We start from the raw sequence: 21,343 nt of genomic DNA, 5'->3' as shown, positions 1-21,343 counted from the left end.
CTCGGGTGTGGACCAATCAACTTCAAGGACAGTGCATACATTATCAGAGTTATGTCTTTTGTTTGTATTATGACTGCAGGTATTGCGGTCTATGCAAACATGACTCCTTGTAAAAAGGTGTCAGTTTTGTTGCCAGATAGAAGGGTAAAAAACCAATTATCGTGGTGAAGTATAGTTAAACAACCCCCATAACTTGACGGGGCAAGGAGAGGGGGCCTTCATCCAGCGGTGGATTGACAGAAGGCGAGATAATATTATTTATCTTGAAACGTATGCGTAGATACAGTACTTGTATTAGGACAACAAAATGTAGAAGTTTAGTGGCAGTCCTAGTCGGTGAATTTCATTGAGTAATTTTCTTAGTCTAGTCAATAACAAGTCAACATGTAATCAAATACTGTTAGTTATAAAAAAATGTGGGATGATAAGGGCAAAATGTATTGAGCGAAGTCAACCAATCTTTTTATATTCACATATGTAGAGCCAATTTAACCATGTGGTTTTCCTCTGTATATACTGCAGCCTCGAAAAACATGACTATGGTATCTTAAATTTAGATTTAACGCTTTCGTGACTGCAGGGATTCATATTATTGGTTCTTTCGGTTAAATACCCTTAGAAGGCAAGTAATAAAATTAAAAATATTTTTACCGAAATAACCAAGAATATGGTATCTTAGTGCACGTCTTCAAACTCGTAAGCTTCGTCTTGTCAGTAATGGTCTGGATAAAAAAAGTCATAATTCTAGTAATCACGTTTAAGGACTTTCATTAAACAAGTCCTTTGCTAAAATAAACCGCATCATTGGCCAACGTTTTCATCATGAATTGTCATTTTTTTCCAGCAAATTAACATGGATCTAGATCTACCCTGGGCCTTTTCCCTCGCCGCAGAAGTAAAAAAAAAAGAACACATGGCGTGTGTTGTGTGCACATCGACACTTGGCAAATAAAGGTGGCTGGGGTGTGGTTTCCTGCCAAAACCACCCACTCACATGCAATACCTGGAATTGCTTCTTCACAGAACTTGTCCGTAATGGTCCCATTTGACTGAACTGGAAATCTGTCCATATTTTGTATTAGAGGGCCGTACACAAATGACGTCACGCGATTTTAGACGATTTTTGACCCCCCCCCCCCCCCACCTCGTCACACGGCGTCACATAAAGTCAGACCCCCCCTCAAATATGACGTCACAAAGCTCTGCCCCCCCCCCCAAACAAAAAACATGCTTCAAATCGCTTTAAACTATTGTCATTGTAGTCCGTATTAATGTGGCGCTGCACTCTGATGTTGTAGGAGAAAACATGTATTAAAAAGTCTATTTAATTAAGTAGAACGTGTTGTCTATATTTATTTAAAGTTGCGCATTTTGATGTGACGTCACATTTCTCAAACCCCCCTCCTTGTCACACATCGTCACAAATGTCTGACCCCCCCACCGCCCAGGTGCATGACGTCATTAATGACGGCCCCTTATACGCTGAAGAAAATTTACCTTTGATTCCAATTAGATCCAGTGTTAGACGGAACATCACTGATTGTGTGCGATTCAGAAGTGTAGCGGTGGCGCAAGTGATGAACGGGCTTCCCTATGAACCCACTGATCCGAGTTCGAGTCCTGGGCACAGCTAACGTCATCGATGAATTATACCTCAACCAATTCTCCTTGACCAGCGTGGTGAAGTATGGCTGAACAACCCCCTTATAACTGATACGCCCTTTGGAAGTCTACATGGAGCAGTGGATTGACAAAGGGCTATACATATTATTTTGGTTGTATGCGATCCAAGCCAATCAGACGACAAATCAGAGAAAATAGTTTTCGCATGATTCACGCACCCTCTTCAAGAACAAAGTTGTAACGGGATGCCCATCATAAATACAGTAGGTCAAATGTCACGTCTGAGAATTCCTTGCAACTACAGATAGCAACAACAACAACCGCCATTCGCCACTAAGTGGCGGTGACGTCACCACGACGCTTGTGCCAGGCCATGTGCACCTTGAGGCCACGTGAAGTGTCGAACGCCCGCTGGCAGGAGGTCACGGGGCAGACCCAGTAGGTGCCACGGGTCGACTGACTGAGATGACCGAGATGACTGGCTGATGCACCACCTGTACCCCCTACTGTGCCAACTAGCATATATATACACACACGACATTTGTACAAGGTGCCCGTGAAGATATTTACATTTTTAAAGCATTACAATTTTCATCTTCTTGGTTCTTTCGGTAAAGTCACGTAGAAGGGAAATAATAAAATAATTCTCACGACGTTTCGGCCACGCGTCTGAAACGCTGTCTCCCTGACAGACCTGGTCTTCACCTGAGGACGGCTGCTTGCGTTGTAGCCGAAACGTCGTGAGAATTGTATTTCATGATGTTTTATTTTTATGATTTCCCTTCTACGTGACTTTACCGAAAGAACCAAGAAGATGAATCCCTGCAGTCACGAAAGCTTTAAATCGAAATTTAACATTACAATTTTGTCGAGGTTGACGAAATTGTATCGTACGGGTCTCTAATCCCTCCAAGTGGTCCACCAATATATCCGTTTACAAGCAAATATTCTGATTCTGCCAACACACATCGCATCGAGATGAGAGAGGGGTTCAAGATGTTCACACACCTTGGGTAGCCACTCCTGCCACACAGCAAACCGGCTCTCATTTATCAGTCAGCCTAGATGTAGCAAAAAAAACTGCAGTGCATTATGATGAAAGTTTCAACACTACCCTGCAGATTCCGGTACGAATTGATACCCGCCACCCAAAAAACACACAGGTGCCAATTCCGCAACCGTCGGTGGGCGAGTGAATGAGCGAGTGAGCTGGGTGGGTTTAGCTTTGCCACCTTTTTGCGCAAACCAATCGCAGACATTTCTCGGTCAGCACCAGGTCCATCAAGAACGTGCAGTTCACTGCAATGAAGTTCAACACAACACATTCCTGCGGAGGGAGCTGGTAGGAACGTTGGGTTGCTCGGACAATGGCCAGGATCAACGGCGGCGTGGTGTATTCCGCAAAAATGCCCGACTGAGGGCGGGCACAAGTCGGCGTGAGTAGGTTAAACGTTGAGTTTTATAAGGGCACCACGGGGTGACCAGCCCCTCCCCACCCAGCCCCACCCCTCCCACCCCCCACCCAGCCCCTCCCCACCCAGCCCCTCCCCACCCTCCCCACCCAGCCCCTCCCCACCCTCCCCACCCAGCCCCACCCTCCCCTCCCTGTACGACGGACACAATAATCCCCTGTGGGCTGGTGTAACCAGGAGGTTCCTACCAGTATTAACACCAGATCTTAGTACAATTCAATTCCTGCCACCAAAACAGAGTTGCACAAGTCCCAGACACCCCGGGTCAAAACCCACACAGGTGGTGAACCCTGCACCTCAGCTGCGTTTGTTATGTGTCTGTTGAAGATCCCTCCAACATTTTCTGTTTAACAAACAACTCGTGTATATAAAGAATACATTGCCAGCAATTCAGCGCTGCAGTTCAAGGTAACGTTTGGTCAAATAACCACACAGTGTGTGAAAAAAGCCTTATCCAATCTCGATTTGAAGTTTTCGTGACTGCAGGGATCCATACTCTTTGGTTCCTTATCCAGTGTTGGAAAAAATAAGTCAAGACGCTAACTCTTTCACAGATCTGTCACTCCATGTAAAAAAAACCCTGCATTTTTACACTTTCGGTCAACTGCAAGGCCTTCTGGGAATTAAATATTTCAGCAGAACTGGGTTCAAGACAAACTCTGGACAGATTTTAACATATGTCTCATCAGCAGGACCCGCGTCTTAAAGTTTCAAGTTTCAAGTTTAATTCATTAGGTATAGCCCTGTGAGCCATTCGGCTCTTGAATCGGGTGCAACCGCAACAAACAAAAAAACCAAAACATGAACAAGAAAACATCTTAAAGTGACTAAGTGCAAACAAAAAATCCTAGAAAAGACAGCTAAATATTGCAGAAAAAGCACCGTACACCAAAAAATAGAGGGTCCTTGCCTATAACATCTGCTCGGTCAACAAGATTGGTTCAAGCAAGCCTGACTGCTGTTCACAGTCCTGCCCTGAAATATATTTCTATACACGACTGAACATCGTGTCCATGGTTACCATAATAAACAGATAAGGCTTAGACTGGCCTGCACCTACTTAAATAAAGAACGCTGATCAGTATACAAAACACAAATCGGTCTTCCTTGTAAACGGACACATTGTCTCACAATGCTATCCCACCCGCTTAAATATAGAGTTCGCGATGGTCTACACTGCACTACGCTCAGGAACCGTCAATAACTGTATCGACAACACAGTAAATACACAGCGGCGGTGGAGTTACGAGGTGAATCGCTCGCTCACCGCCTCTACGAACCTGACAATTGTACCAACTCGCACTGCCCATAGGCCGGTCAGAGTAATGGTCAAACAACCGTCACGATCGACACGGCAAGGGGCGGCCCCTTCATCCCGTCTTGGGACAAACAAAAAAACACTCGGGGTAAATCTGTGAAAGGAGATCTTTATATATATAGTTCATCGTATGCCTCCAGTATGAATATTCCGATTTTGATAAAGGGCTGAAAAATCAAGTCACACTGGTCAGATTATGAAAAATAAGAATAGGGTTGTATCCTTTCTGGCAAACACCAAATATTATACACATCGATACTGGCAATTAAAAAAAGGTCCCCTGAAATACTGTACAGACTGCTATGTATAACATGTGTGTGTTAAGCCAGAGCTTAATGCGTCACTTAAAACATTACGGCGAGGGATGGCTCTCAATCTTGTTGTATGTTTATATGCTTTATGTTTACATGCTGTATGTTTCGATTTAAAGCTTTCGTGACTGCAGGGATTCATCTTCTTGGTTCTTTCGGTAAAGTCACGTAGAAGGGAAGTAAATAAAATAATAAAAATAAAACATAATAAAATAATTCTCACGACGTTTCGGCCACAACGCAAGCAGCCGTCCTCAGGTGAAACCAGGTCTGAATAGACGCTGTCGCCTCGACAGACCTGGTTTCACCTGAGGACGGCTGCTTGCGTTGTGGCCGAAACGTCGTGAGAATTATTTTATTATGTTTTATTTTTATTATTTTATTACTTCCCTTCTACGTGACTTTACCGAAAGAACCAAGAAGATGCTGTATGTTTACATGCTGAACGTCTTTCGCACCGTACTGAGTCAACCGTGCGAATCAGAGGTGTGCGGGCAGGGGGGGGGGAGGACAATTTAGACCACCTGTAATATTACACGACAACAGCTCTCTTAACTATAAATACACAATTGTAACACTATATACACACACACACACAACTATATACCAGGACACTTCCAATGGCTCAAATCTTCAACCGTTTCGGGGGCAATGTCCCCCACTGGCTTCAGCTGGTTGAACGTAACACGGCGCGATGCGCGCCAACGATGTTCCTGCGCCAACGGACGAGACTGGCAACGCAAACGGAAGGCGAGACGAGGCCGCGTCCGAGAGGCGAGGGCACCGCCGAAGGAGAGACGGAGCCGAGAAATCGGCTCGCGCGACAGCGTAGGGAGGGCTTTCAGCCAGCGGCGAATAGGCAACGGCAAAAACACACGCACACACCTGGGTGGAACACTCAGTTCCTACCACGCTGCAATTGATATAATTCAAGGGTTGAAATGATGATCCAGTAATCAGCAATTCACTCCCTCACCGGTGGTGAGTTGCTTCCCAACCACTGTTTGTATTGCTCCTCGCGTAATTACTGTCGTTCCCACCCTTGTTGAGGACTTGGTGGACTTTGTATTTTCATAACTGGGTTCAAACACCAAACACTGCAGGACAAAACACACTCACCCACCCACTCACCACACATAAACTCACTCACCCACCACACTGCAGGATAAAACACTCACTCACCCACTCACCACACTGCTGAACAAAAACTCACTCACCCACCACACTACAGGACAAAACACTCACTCACCACACTGCTGAACAAAAACTCACTCACTCACCACACTGCAGGATGAAACACTCACTCACCCACTCACCACACTGCTGAACAAAAACTCACTCACCCACCACACTGCAGGATAAAATACTCACCCACCCACTCACCACACTCCTGAACAAAAACTCACTCACCCACCACACTGCAGGATAAAAGACTCACCACACTCCTGAACAAAAACTCACTCGCCCACCACACTACAGGACAAAACACTCACTCACCCACTCACCACACTGCTGAACAAAAACTCACTCACTCACCACACTGCTGAACAAAAACTCACTCACTCACCACACTGCAGGACAAAACACTCACTCACCCCCTCACCACACTCCTGAACAAAAACTCACTCACTCACCACACTGCAGGACAAAACACTCACTCACCCACTCACCACACTCCTAAACAAAAACTCACTCACCCACCACACTGCAGGACAAAACACTCACCCACCCACTCACCACACTCCTGAACAAAAACTCACTCACCCACCACACTGCAGGACAAAACACTCACTCACCCACTCACCACACTGCTGAACAAAAACTCACTCACTCACCACACTGCAGGACAAAACACTCACTCACCCACTCACCACACTCCTGAACAAAAACTCACTCACTCACCACACTGCAGGACAAAACACTCACTCACCCACTCACCACACTCCTGAACAAAAACTCACTCACTCACCACACTGCAGGACAAAACACTCACTCACCCACTCACCACACTCCTAAACAGAAACTCACTCACCCACCACACTGCAGGACAAAACACTCACCCACCCACTCACCACACTCCTGAACAAAAACTCACTCACCCACCACACTGCAGGACAAAACACTCACTCACCCACTCACCACACTGCTGAACAAAAACTCACTCACTCACCACACTGCAGGACAAAACACTCACTCACCCACTCACCACACTCCTGAACAAAAACTCACTCACTCACCACACTGCAGGACAAAACACTCACTCACCCACTCACCACACTCCTAGACAAAAACTCACCCACTCACCACACTGCAGGACAAAACACTCACCCAACCACTCACCACACTCCTGAACAAAAACTCACTCACCCACCACACTGCAGGACAAAACACTCACTCACCCACTCACCACACTCCTGAACAAAAACTCACTCACCCACCACACTGCAGAACAAAACACTCACCCCCACCCACTCACCACACTGCTGAACAAAAACTCACTCACCCACCACACTGCAGGACAAAACACTCACTCACCACACTGCTGAACAAAAACTCACTCACCCACCACACTGCAGGACAAAACACTCACTCACCACACTGCTGAACAAAAACTCACTAACTCACCACACTGCAGGATAAAACACTCACTCACCCACTCACCACACTGCTGAACAAACACTCACTCACCCACTACACTGCAGGATAAAACACTCACTCACCACACTCCTGAACAAAAACTCACTAGCCCACCACACTGCAGGACAAAACACTCACTCACCACACTGCTGAACAAAAACTCACTCACCCACCACACTGCAGGATGAAACACTCACTCACCCGCTCACCACATTGCAGGTCACACCAATAATCTCTCTGCTGTTTCCCGATCACCTGCGGACTTGGTGAACCTGACAGACTATTTATTTTGTCTTTTCATAACTGGGTTCAAACACCACACCACACTACAAAACACTCACTCGCCCACCCACCGACACTGCTGAACAAAACACTCACCCACTCACTCACCAGTTTAACACGTAGGATTTCAAGAAGACCAATATCCGTAAGGTGTTTTTTGGGTTAGATTGCGTAACTGTGTTGTTAAACCCCCCACCACCCGACACAGCAAATTATTAAGGATTGTCACCTGAGCAAAACATGCCAATTCGTTACTAGTACAGCACACCGGTGTGTTGGAGAGTAAACCCACAACATTTACAAACTAGTAAACAAAAAAACTCACTCACCCACCACACTGCAGGATAAAACACTCACCCACTCACCACACTCCTGAACAAAAACTCACTCACCCAACACACTACAGAACAAAACACTCACTCACCAGTTTAACACGTAGGATTTCAAGAAGATCAATATCCGAAAGGTGATTTTTGGTTAGATTGCGTAACTGTGTTGTTAAACCCCCCACCACCCGACACAGCAAATTATTCAGGATTGTCACGTGAACAAAACACCCCAATTCGTTACGAGTACAGCACACCGGTGTGTTGGAGAGTAAACCCACAACATTTACAAACTAGTAAACACCGGTGTGCTGTACTAGTAACGAATTGGCAAGTTTTGTTTACGTAACAAACCTTACTAGTTGGCTGTGTCGGGTGGTGGCGGATTTAAAGACACATTTATATATTTACGCGATCTAACCCAAACAAAAACCTCTGTTACCCACTCACGACACTGCAGGTCCATAACCACTCATCTTTCTTCTTCCTCCTCCTCCATAGCACTACTCAACTTTGGAATTCCCCTCCCATGATCTATTTTCCCACGCTCTTATAATAACTATGGCTCAATTCGAGAAACGCGTTCACGCTCATGTCTATTTACAACTTTCAGAGTGCAGTTTGTTTCGCCTGCCCCCCCCCCCCTCCTTGACCAAGTGTTTAAAAGAAAGCAAAGAAGAGTTCGTAACTTAAACACACGCTATCCATGTTTTTCAAGCAAATTAAGATTTTACATAATCCCTGTCCGAATTGGCCCTGACCTAGTTAAGAAGCACGGCTGTGATGTCGAAAGCTATACATAAATCAGTACATCTATAAATACATCAGATTTCCATCCCAATTGGCTCTCACCCGATGAAATGACACTGCAAAGTATTCCCTACTGTATGTAAATGAGCACACTTAACCAATGCACCCATGAATTAAAAATTATAGACTTTCTCAATTGCAACCCGCTTGCTCAAACAAAAGTGTGCTTTCAAGTCACGAGGACACTCTCACAGATCGGCACGTCTCAATTTGCTTTCAACTGGTACACACGCGGCATTAAAATATTGTTGAACATGCGCAAACCCACCATTATTTTTGACCATACTTCTCCAGGCCAGTCAGTAGTGTGGGGTTGGTGAAGGGGAGGCCCCACCATTGGTCTCAGACATCGCATGCCAACGATATGATCATAAAGCCCTGATCATACCCTGGTCATTGCCGGTTGATCAGTGTGGGTTGGTTGCAGAGGTCGCAAACGGGTTTTGATTGCTTACCCGTACCCGGCCGCACCAGGGTCGCAAATGGGTACCCGTACCCGGCCGGGTACGGGCACCTGTTCCCTACCCGTACCCTACCCGAAATGAGTGACAAACGGTGACTCACCAGTGACTCACGGCCTACCCGTAACCGGCCGCACCAAGGTCGCAAACGGCTCCCCGTACCCGTACCCAGCCGGGTACGGGTAGCCGGGTATCGGGTAGGGTACGGGTATTGGGTACCCGGTTGCGACCTCTGGTTGGTTGAGGTCAGGGGTCGGCAACCCACGGCTCCAGAGATGCAAGTGGCTCTATAAGTGACCGTTTCATCACGATATTTATGACGGAACCACGACCACCGTCTCATATTCACCACAGTGCATTGCGCGGCACTTTTAAATATTGGAGGGGGGATTTTTTTTTTTTACCAATTTCGAAAAAAATTTGCTCCTCTTGTTACTTCGCTTTGCCAACCCCTGATTTAGGTGATGAGCATACACCCTGGAGCATCGAAGTGCAGTACAACAGTTGAGTTTGCGGCACTGCTCTGCTTAAAATGTGCAGTAGTGTGTCCGTACTTCCGCTGTTAAGACAGTCACTGCGTCAATTGTCACCCACCTTGTTGTTAAGTAACGGACATGAATACACTGCACATTACTACGTCGTTTATAAATTCAGTACACTTCATAACCGCCATCACTTCTACGCGAATCCCTTTATAAATTGGTAAAATTAAGTTCAAACGTTTATGCTACGTATTTGATGTTATGAATCCATCACAGTTAATTCCAGATCAGCCATAATCAATCCACAGCTGGATGAAGGCCTCTGCAAGGCTGCAAAAGCAACAATCCATCTAGTATGGCACCAGCACACAAAATTATTTCATCACTAATCTCTGTCATGGACTCAACTACTAGATATTTTTTTATCTTCGCAGGTAAGGCGCACTGAGCTACATAGCTCTTTTTCAGAAGCGACCTGGCCACAAGTAACAGCTCAATGAAGTGGCTTATCACGTAGAAATGTATAGCAGCCAAATAGTCTTAAACGCACGTGGATTCCAAATGTGGAGGGCAAAGTCAGAGGACCCGGAGAAAAATACACGCCACCACGGGGAGAGACACGCAAACTCCTAATATACAGCAGGCGTCAGGGGTAGGGATCGAACCCATGACCTCCTGCATACAAGGCGAGGTAATTAACATCTCGCCACCGCAGCGAGAAAATATTTTCAGCGGTGTTTCCCTCCTCCGGCTGTAATTCCATTGTTAGTCTCGACCACCCGTCTAAAATCCCTTCCAGAGACGCATCCTGTCAAAGCCCAATTTACCTTTCTTCAAAGTCAATACCATCTCTCTCACCTCACGTGCATGTTCTCCAATCTATGTGACCCGTACGGAGCAGGAACGCAAAGGAAATTGAACAAAAGCTGCATTAGCACACACAGACGCATTGCGAAATGCACGGCTGTTAACTGCCACCAAGACGGAATTGGTTAAATAAAGAACGAAATTTCACTTAGCCATTTAACGTTTAACACACATCCTGAATTTCCTCTCTCGTTATTTGGCAACGTACAGGACGCTAATGCACTGTTCTCTGCGATTATGTACAATCCAATCGTCACATCCCCACCCACCCACACACCACCCCCCCCCCCCCCCCCTTGCCAAAGGTTCAATAAAGGACACTGATGCACTGTAAATCAGTAACGTTACAAACTTCCATTGCTAAGTGGTTAAATAAAGTACAATGATCGAGGTGCATTGTGCCGTCCATATATAATGTTACATATACTCCATTACTAAATGGTGAAATCATCTTAATACACTACTACACTATGGCTCTGTGCAATCCAATAGTTGCATATCATCTTGCTAAATGGTTAAATAAAGGGCACTTTACAAACTGCTGTTTGTGCACTCTGCCAAACTGTATGCAATGTATAAGCCATTGCTGTTGCATACCAACCCTTGCTAAACGGTTAAATATTGTGAAGGAATTCATCTTCTTGGTTCTTTCGGTAAAGTCATGTAGAAGGGAAATAAAAAAAAAACATAATAAAATACAATTCTCACGACGTTTCGGCCACAATGCAAGCAGCCGTCCTCAGGTGAAGAAACAGGGCTGTCTGAAAGACAGCATCTGAATGGCCGAAACGTCGTGAGAATTGTATTTTATTAAGATTTTTATTATTATTTTATTATTTCCCTTCTACGTGACTTTACCGAAAGAACCAAGAAGATGAATCCCTGCAGTCACGAAAGTTTTAAATCAAAATTGTGAAGGAAATTGCTACACTCTAACTACGCTACACATACAAACAGCTTCAACATCTTACACGCAACCTACAACCACAATGGTGAAAAAGCCATCAAATGCCATGTTCAATCCGCTGCTGGAGGAAGACCTCCCATCCACACCCCCAAGGCGCCGGCCACCTTTTGGGATTCTGATCATCCTGAGATGTTTCAGAGTAATTTGGATGCTGCTATAAATTTCCACACACGATAAGCCACTTTTCGTTGGGCTATCATTTGCGGCAAGGTCGCTTCTGGAAAAGAAGCCAATAAGCTCAGTGAGGCCCTTACCTGGAAAAATATATTTTTTAAATGTGTATTTATATTGATTTAACTTTCCTATACCCTGCACTCCATTCGTGTCTTCGTATTGTTTTGTTCATGGGTGGAAAAAACCCGATTTTTCCAGCGGCAGGCATCGGGTTTTTTCTTTAATACAATTAAACCCGATTTTGGGGAATTAAAACCTGGTTTAATGAATACGAAACTCTGATCCAAGACTTAGGCTGCTTCCTCGTCGGTGCTGCTATCGTACTCGGGGCCATCGGGCACGGGGTAGTCGTAGAATGCGGCGGGCAGGTTGGTCTTGATGAACACGAGCTTCTCCTCCACAATCGTGGGCGCCAGTGAGTTCCTTAGCTTGGAATGGATGAAGCCCATCGTTGAGAAGCTGGCAATGTGCGGTTCTGCAATTAGAACCAATTAAACCGGATTTCTCCCAATCTCAAATGATCGGGTTTAATATAAGACAATTAAACCCAATTGTAAAAAACCCGACTTGGCCACCCTTGGTTGTTGTTGTTACACTCTGACCACGTGCCCCTACTGGCAATCTGTGAAAAAGAGCTTTAAAGTTCATCGGATTCCTCCAATAGAAATATTTCTCATTCTGAAGTAATGGATCAGCCTGGCATCGCAGCCGTACACGAGAAGATTTCACGGTTCCATCTCCTCTCGGACACTCGCTCTCAATCGTCTTCCCACCCAGTCAAGGGGACTCGTCTGACAGAACCCAGTCCTGTTACTTGATCAAGCATGTACACGTCTTCTTGGTTCTTTCGGTAAAGTCACGTAGAAGGGAAATGACAAAATAATAAAAATAAAACATTATAAAATAATTCTCACGATGTTTCGGCCACAACGCAAGCAGCCGTCCTTAGGTGAAGAACAGGTCTGTCAGACAGACAGTGTCTGAATGAGATAGTCTTTCCGACAGACCTGTTCTTCACCTGAGGACGGCTGCTTGCGTTGTGGCCGAAACGTCGTGAGAATTATTTTGTTTAATTTTTATTATTTTATTATTTTCCTTCTACGTGACTTTACCGAAAGAACCAAGAAGAAGAAACATCTTAAAGTGACTACGCGCAAACATACACAACCATACATAACCCGCACCACCCCCCCCAAACACATGAGCACTCCGCCCACGTGTGGTTAACAACAACAATTAATAATGCTGGACCCACGATGGGGGTGCAAGTTTTCTGGATTTGAAGCTTTCGTGACTGCAAGGATTCATACTCTTAGTTTTTTCGGTAAAGTCACGTGGGTAAAAAAATGAAATTAAAATGAATAAAAATAAAATAATAATCAATCACGACGTTTCGGAGGCAACACAAGTCTCCGTCATCAGGTGGGACCGTCACAGCCAGATTTGCTGTACCAGGTTTTCATTGGAATGGTGACTGCCAGGTGACATGGTCTTGTTGGGTCGTGTTTGAATGATATCGGTGGTGAATAAAAACTACAACGACGTTAACGATGGTTGTTGATGATGCTGTTGATGAGGGTTTAAATGTTGTCGATGTTAATGATTGTAGTAGTGATGTTAAGCCGTGGTGATGGTAATTATTGAAGTGGTAATTATCAAAATCAGAATATTCATTTATACTGGAGAAATCCGATGAGCTATGAAGCGCTTTTTTTCCACAGATGTTCAATTATGACGGTGGTGGTGATGATGATGATGTTGTTTGATAATAGTGGTGATGATGATCGTGATGATGACGATGTTGAGGGGTAGTTATTGTGGCAATGGTGATGGATAATAAGGCCAGGAGAACGTGGATAGGATAAGGTAGGACTCGCATGTCCACATGTCAAATGAAACAAAGAATATTTCACATGTTTACGGGTTGCTTTGCAAGGGTTTCTGACCTTCGGGGGATGAAGCAGTGGAGGCATGAGAGGTGGTGGTGGTGATGATGATGATGATGATAGTAGCGGTGATGGCGATTGTAATTAGAGTACCGTATAGCAGCATCATGTTTGAAGATGATGGTGTTGATGAAGGTGGGCGGTGGTGATGCCAATTATAATGGTGATGACAAATAATTAAAAGTGGTGATGTTGGAAATGACAGATGGTGATGCTGGCGGTGGTGGCAATGACAGAGATGAGGATGTTATATAGATTATGACGATGTAAGTTTCCCACGTGCCATTGTGATGATCATTAATTATCATTACTATATTATAAAAGAAAGTTTTTACGGGCTGGTTTCCACATCCATAGGGACGAACCGGTCACCACCAAATCTCGTGCGTGTTTGCTAGTTTTAAATGCTAAACAGTGTTGGGTCAATTTCATGAAGTTAATCACGATTATGGGATGGGTGCTACCCATTTTCCATCGACATTTCCACGTGGTGATGGTGGTGATGACGAATCCACTCAAAGTCTCCCAGTCTCCCCGGAGGCCCTAAGAATTCACATGTGACATCACCCCGATGTTGTCTCTCTCTTAAAACCACCCAGTGGTCTCATTCATCACGACCACTACACGATCACTATTCACTATTTACCAACCACACCTCACCATCACACAAAGCACGACAACAAGCATGCTCAAGACAAGGCGTAGATGCCCTCCCCCCGTAGCCTTCAACAACAAGACTGTAGGGAGCGAGTGATGTTAGCGAGTAGCAGCACCTATCAAGGCCGGCACGGCACATCTGATGGGTAGGCCAACACCACGCCCGGCCGCCTTTGTCTCACCAGTGGCGATGTTTTTTTTTTTACACACCGAACCAGGTTAATCATTTGAGGCCGAGTCGACCTGTGGGAGGCCCAGGACCGGCTCAGATAATCGTCACCAGTCTCGACACCCCCACCACCCTCACCACCCCCACTATCCTCACCACCATCACCACCCTCACTATCCTCACCACCATCACCACCCTCACCATCATCACCACCACCACCATCCTCACCACCACCACCACCCCACCACCATCACCACCCTCACCACCATCACCACCCTCACCACCATCACCACCCTCACCACCATCACCACCCTCACCACCCCCACCATCCTCACCATCCTCACCACCCCCACCATCCTCACCACCCCCACCATCCTTACCACCCTCACCACCCCCACCATCCTCACTATCCTCACCATCCTCACCACCACCCCCACCACCATCACCACCCTCACCACCCTCACCACCCCCACCATCCTCACCACCCCCACCATCCTTACCACCCTCACCACCCCCACCATCCTCACCACCCTCACCACCACCACCATCCTCACCACCCCCACCACCATCACCACCCTCACCACCATCACCACCCTCACCACCCTCACCACCCCCACCATCCTCACCACCCCCACCATCCTCACCACCCTCACCACCCCCACCATCCTCACCACCCCCACCATCCTCACCACCCCGAACCATCCTCACCACCCTCACCATCCTCACCACCATCACCACCCTCACTATCATCACCACCACCACCATCCTCACCACCACCATCCTCACCACCCCCACCACCATCACCACCCTCACCACCATCACCACCCCCACCATCCTCACCACCCTCACCACCCCCACCACCCTCACCACCCCCACCATCCTCACCACCCTCACCATAACCACCATCCTCACCACCCCTACCATCCTCACCACCCCTACCACCCTCACCATCCGCACCACCCTCACCACCCCCACTATTCTCACCATCCTCACCACCACCACCATCCTCAACACCCCCACCATCCTCACCACCCCCCACCACCATCCTCACCATCCCCACCATCCTCACCATTCTCACCACCTCTACGCACAACCATCCTCACCACCCCAACCACCCCCACCACCATCACCACCCCCACTATTCTCACCACCAAACAACCACCCCTCACCGTCACCACCACCCTAACACCACAACTACCAACAACAATTACTACTGTACCATCGCTAACCACCCCGACAATTAACCACACATCCACCCCACAACAACAACAACCACCGACAATTACCAACAGGCCTCACCATCCTCACCGCCAGCAGCAGCCTCACTATCATCACCACCACCACCACCATCCCCACCATCCTCACCACCACCACCATCACCACCACCCCCACCACCCCCACCATCTCTACCCACCACCATCCTCACCATCTTCACCGCCAGCAGCAGCCTATCATCACCACCACCACTATCCTCACCACCACCATCTATACCCACCACCATCCTCACCATCCTCACCACCCCCACCACCACCACCACCATCCTCACCACCACCATCCTCACCACCACCATCCTCACCACCACCACCACCATCCTCACCACCACCACCACCATCCTCACCACCACCACCCCCACCACCACCATCCTCACCAACACCACCACCACCCTCACCACCACCATCCTCACCACCCTCACCACCACCATCCTCACCACCCTCACCACCACCACCATCCTCACCACAACCACCATCCTCACCACCACCATTATCCTCACCACCCTCACCACCACCCCCACCCCCACCATCCTCACCATCCTCACCACCACCATTATCCTCACCACCCTCACCACCCCCACCACCACCATCCTCACCATCCTCACCACCACCATTATCCTCACCACCCTCACCACCATCACCACCCCACCACCCCCACCATCCTCACCACCATCACCACCCCCACCACCCCCACCATCCTCACCATCACCACCCCCACCATCCTCACCCTCACCACCCCCACCACGCTCACCATCCTCACCATCCCCACCATCATTATCCTCACCACCCTCACCACCCCCACCATCCTCACCATCCCCACCATCCTCACCACCCCCACCACCCCCACCATCCTCACCACCCCCACCATCCTCACCACCCCCACCATCCTCACCACCCCCACCATCCTCACCACCCCCACCCTCACCACCCACCACCCCACCACCTCACCATCCTCACCACCCCCACCATCCTCACACTCACCACCCCCACCACCCTCACCACCCCCACCACCCCCACCACCCTCACCACCCTCACCACCCCCACCATCCTCACCCTCACCACCCTCACCACCCCCACCACCCTCACCACCCCCACCACCCCCCACCACCCTCACCACCCCACCCATCCTCACCACCCTCACCGCCCCCACCACCCTCACCACCCCCACCATCCTCACCACCCCCACCACCCCCACCACCCTCACCATCCTCACCACCCCCACCATCCTCACCCTCACCACCCTCACCACCCCCACCACCCTAACCACCCCCACCACCCCCACCACCCTCACCATCCTCACCACCCCCACCATCCTCACCATCCTCACCACCCCCACCATCCTCACCACCCCCACCACCCCTACCATCCTCATCACCCCCACCATCCTCACCACCCCTACCACCCCCACCACCCCCACCATCCTCACCACCCTCACCACCCCCACCATCCTCACCATCCTCACCCTCACCATCCTCACCACCCCCACCATCCTCACCACCCCCACCATTCTCACCATCCTCACCACCCCCACCATCCTCACCATCCTCACCACCCCCACCATCCTCACTACCCCCACCACCCCCTACCACCCCCACCATCCTCACCACCCCTACCACCCCCACCACCCCCACCATCCTCACCACCCTCACCACCCCCACCATCCTCACCCTCACCATCCTCACCACCCCCACCATCCTCACCCTCACCACCCTCACCACCCTCACAACCCTCACCACCCCCACCACCCCCCACCACCCTCACCACCCCCACCATCCTCACCATCCTCACCACCCCCACTATCCTCACCACCCCCACCACCCCTACCATCCTCACCACCCCCACCATCCTCACCACCCCTACCACCCCCACCACCATCCTCACCACCCTCACCACCCCACCACCATCCTCACCACCCTCACCACCCCCCACCATCCTCACCATCCTCACCCTCACCATCCTCACCACCCCCACCATCCTCACCACCCCCACCACCCCCACCATCCTCACCACCCCCACCACCCCTACCATCCTCACCACCCCCACCATCCTCACCACCCCTACCACCCCCACCACCCCCACCATCCTCACCACCCTCACCACCCCCACCATCCTCACCCTCACCATCCTCACCACCCCCACCACCCCCACCATCCTCACCCTCACCACCCTCACCACCCCCACCACCCCCACCATCCTCACCATCCTCACCACCTCCACCATCCTCACCATCCTCACCACCCCCACCATCCTCACCACCCCCACCACCCCTACCATCCTCACCACCCCCACCATCCTCACCACCCCTACCACCCCCACCACCCCCCACCATCCTCACCACCCTCACCACCCCCACCATCCTCACCACCCCCACCATCCTCACCACCCCCACCACCCCCACCATCCTCACCACCCTCACCACCCCCACCATCCTCACCACCCCCACCATCCTCACCACCCTCACCACCCCCACCACCCCCACCATCCTCACCACCCTCACCACCCCCACCATCCTCACCACCCTCACCACCCCCACCACCCTCACCACCCTCACCACCCCCACCACCCCCACCACCCTCACCACCCCCACCACCCCCACCACCCTCACCTCCCTCACCACCCCCACCATCCTCACCATCCTCACCACCCCCACCACCCCCACCATCCTCACCACCCCCACCACCCTCACCATCCTCACCATCCTCACCACCCCCACCACCCCCACCATCCTCACCACCCCCACCACCCCCACCATCCTCACCATCCTCACCATCCCCACCATCCTCACCACCCCCACCATCCTCACCACCCCCACCACCCCTACCATCCTCACCACCCCCACCATCCTCACCACCCCTACCACCCCCACCACCATCCTCACCACCCTCACCACCCCCACCATCCTCACCATCCTCACCCTCACCATCCTCACCACCCCCACCATCCTCACCACCCCCACCACCCCCACCATCCTCACCACCCCCACCACCCCTACCATCCTCACCACCCCCACCACCCCTACCATCCTCACCACCCCCACCATCCTCACCACCCCTACCACCCCCACCACCCCCACCATCCTCACCACCCTCACCACCCCACCATCCTCACCCTCACCATCCTCACCACCCCCCCACCCCCACCATCCTCACCCCACCACCCTCACCACCCCCACCACCCCACCATCCTCACCATCCTCACCACCTCCACCATCCTCACCATCCTCACCACCCCCACCATCCTCACCACCCCCACCACCCCTACCATCCTCACCACCCCCACCATCCTCACCACCCCCACCATCCCCACCACCCCCACCATCCTCACCACCCCCACCATCCTCACCACCCCCACCATCCTCACCATCCTCACCACCCCCACCACCCCCACCACCCTCACCACCCCCACCATCCTCACCATCCTCACCACCCCCACCACCCCCACCATCCTCACCACCCCCACCATCCTCACCATCCTCACCACCCCCACCACCCCCACCACCCTCACCACCCCCACCATCCTCACCACCCCCACCATCCTCACCATCCTCACCACCCCCACCACCCCCACCATCCTCACCACCCCCACCACCCCCACCACCCTCACCACCCCCACCATCCTCACCATCCTCACCACCCCCACCACCCCCACCATCCTCACCACCCCCACCACCCCCACCATCCTCACCACCCCCACCACCCCCACCATCCTCACCATCCTCACCGCCAGCAGCAGCAACAGCACGGGCGGCGTCGCTCAGGGCGAGCTCCACTGCCTCCGCCGCCGCCATTACGACTCAGCCCGGCCTCCTCCTCCTCGTGGCGTCTGCGTCTGTGGGGTGGTGGTTGTTGTTGTTGTCGTTGTTGTTGTTGTCGTCGTGGATGGCTGCCGGAGCTTCTTCTTCTTCAGCAGAGAGAGAGAGAGACGCGCAACTTGGACCCGTCTTGTCCCACTCCTCCTCCTTCTCTCCGCGACCACCGCCACCAAACCTCCTCCTCCCTCCCTCCCTCCGCCGGCCTTTGTCAGACCACCCCGGTCAACCCGCGGCGTCGGTAGGGGCGGTGGTGGTGGCGGTGGTGGTGGTGACAGTCCGTAGTGGTGGTGGTGACAGCGGCAGTCGGTGGTGGTGATGGTAGTGGTGGTGATGGTGACAGTCCGTAGTGGTGATGGTGGTGGTGACAGCGGCAGTCCGTAGTGGTGATGGTGGTAGTGGTGATGGTGATGCTGAATTGTGGTGTCAGATTAATGGTGGTGGCGGTGATGGTAACAGCGGCAGTCGTTGGTGGTGATGGTGGTGACAGAGGCAGTCGGTAGTGGTGGTGGTGATGGTGGTAGTGACAGAGGCAGTCCGTAGTGGTGGTGATGGTAGTGATGGTGGTGGTGATGGTGGTAGTGGTTGTGATGGTGATGGTGAATTGTTGCTGTCAGATTAATGGTGGTGGCGGTGATGGTAACAGCGGCAGTCGGTGATGGTGGTGATGGTAGTGGTAGTGATGATGGTGGTGACAGAGGCAGTCGGTAGGGCGGGGTGCGAACAGCGGCAGGAGGATGATGATGATGAGGAAGAAGAAGCAACAACAGCAGCAGCCGCAGCGCCACCACGGGCTGACAAGCGAGAGAGGAGGAGGGAGCGATCAGTAAGGCGGCATGAGCGATCACTCCCACCACCACCGCCGCTGTTGTTGTTGTTGGCTGCTGTTGTTGTTGTTGGCTGCTGTTGTTGTTGTTGGCTGTTGTTGTTGTTGTTGTTTCGCCGTCCCAACAACGGCGGCAGAAGGCCGACTGACGAAAGCTGAGCTCGGCTGGAGGGTGACGCGGCGGCGTTTACTGTGGGGCCCGGGTCGAGAGGAGGGTGGGTGGTGGATAGGTGGAAGGTGGTGGTGGGTGGGTGGGTGGTGGTGGTGGGTGGGTGTGGGTGGTGGTGGATAGGTGGGTGGTGGTGGTGGATAGGTGGGTGGTGGTGGGTGGTGGTTAGTGGTTAGTGGGGAGGAGGGGGAGGGATCTCTGCTGCTGCTGCAGGAGGATGATGGTGGTGGTTAGTGGGGGGGGTTTCTCTTGGTCTCAGCTGCTGCTGCAGGAGGATGATGGTGGTGGTGGTGGTTGTTGTTGTTTAGTGGGGGGGGGGGGTCTCTCTTGGTCTCAGCTGCTGCTCTAACAACGCTGGCTGATGATGCTGGATGATGGTGGTGGTTAGTGGGGGGGGTCTGTCTCGCTGGCCTCAGCTGCTGCTGCTGCTCTAACAACGCTGGCTGCTGATGATGATGGAGGAGGAGGAGGAGGTGGTGGTGGTGCCTCCCTTTTCCCTTCCTGGGGATGCGGACGCCGTGCGTCACCGGCGTGGTCACGTGTTGTGTGGGGGGAGGGGCTGGGGGGACGAGGGGGGGGGTCTGGGGGGACGAGGGGGGGGGGCTGGGGGGACGAGGGGGGGGGCTGGGGGAACGAGGGGCGGGGCTGGGGGAACGAGTGGGTGGGCCGGGGGGACGAGGGGGGGGGGCTGGGGGGACGAGGGGGGGGCTGGGGGAACGAGTGGAGGGAGCTGGGGGGACAAGGGGAGGGGGCTGGGGGGACAAGGG

At 51.2% G+C, this 21,343-nt stretch overlaps 1 protein-coding gene across 5 annotated transcripts in view; it reads right to left on the bottom strand.

Moving 5' to 3' along the window:
• Positions 1-20,913, bottom strand: part of LOC133347898 (phosphatidylinositol 4-phosphate 5-kinase type-1 gamma-like) — a 62,814-nt gene extending 41,901 nt beyond the window's left edge. Inside the window, exon 1 of one of the 5 annotated variants that reach the window (XM_061560674.1) lies at positions 19,485-20,913. In XM_061560674.1, coding sequence (XP_061416658.1) covers positions 19,485-19,560 — 76 coding nt within the window. In that variant the 5' untranslated portion in view covers positions 19,561-20,913. The remainder of the gene's footprint in view (positions 1-19,484) is intronic. The other 4 variants (XM_061560743.1, XM_061560832.1, XM_061560915.1 and 1 more) reach the window with 4 other exon arrangements.
• Between the last annotated feature and the right edge of the window lie 430 nt (positions 20,914-21,343).

The sequence above is a fragment of the Lethenteron reissneri genome, chromosome 1 (genome assembly GCF_015708825.2).
Source record: "Lethenteron reissneri isolate LAM-NWPU_2019-01 chromosome 1, ASM1570882v1, whole genome shotgun sequence".
Classification (NCBI taxonomy): domain Eukaryota; kingdom Metazoa; phylum Chordata; class Hyperoartia; order Petromyzontiformes; family Petromyzontidae; genus Lethenteron; species Lethenteron reissneri.
The sequence above is the reverse complement of the archived record's forward strand: the minus strand, read 5'-3'. Positions and strand labels throughout refer to the sequence as shown.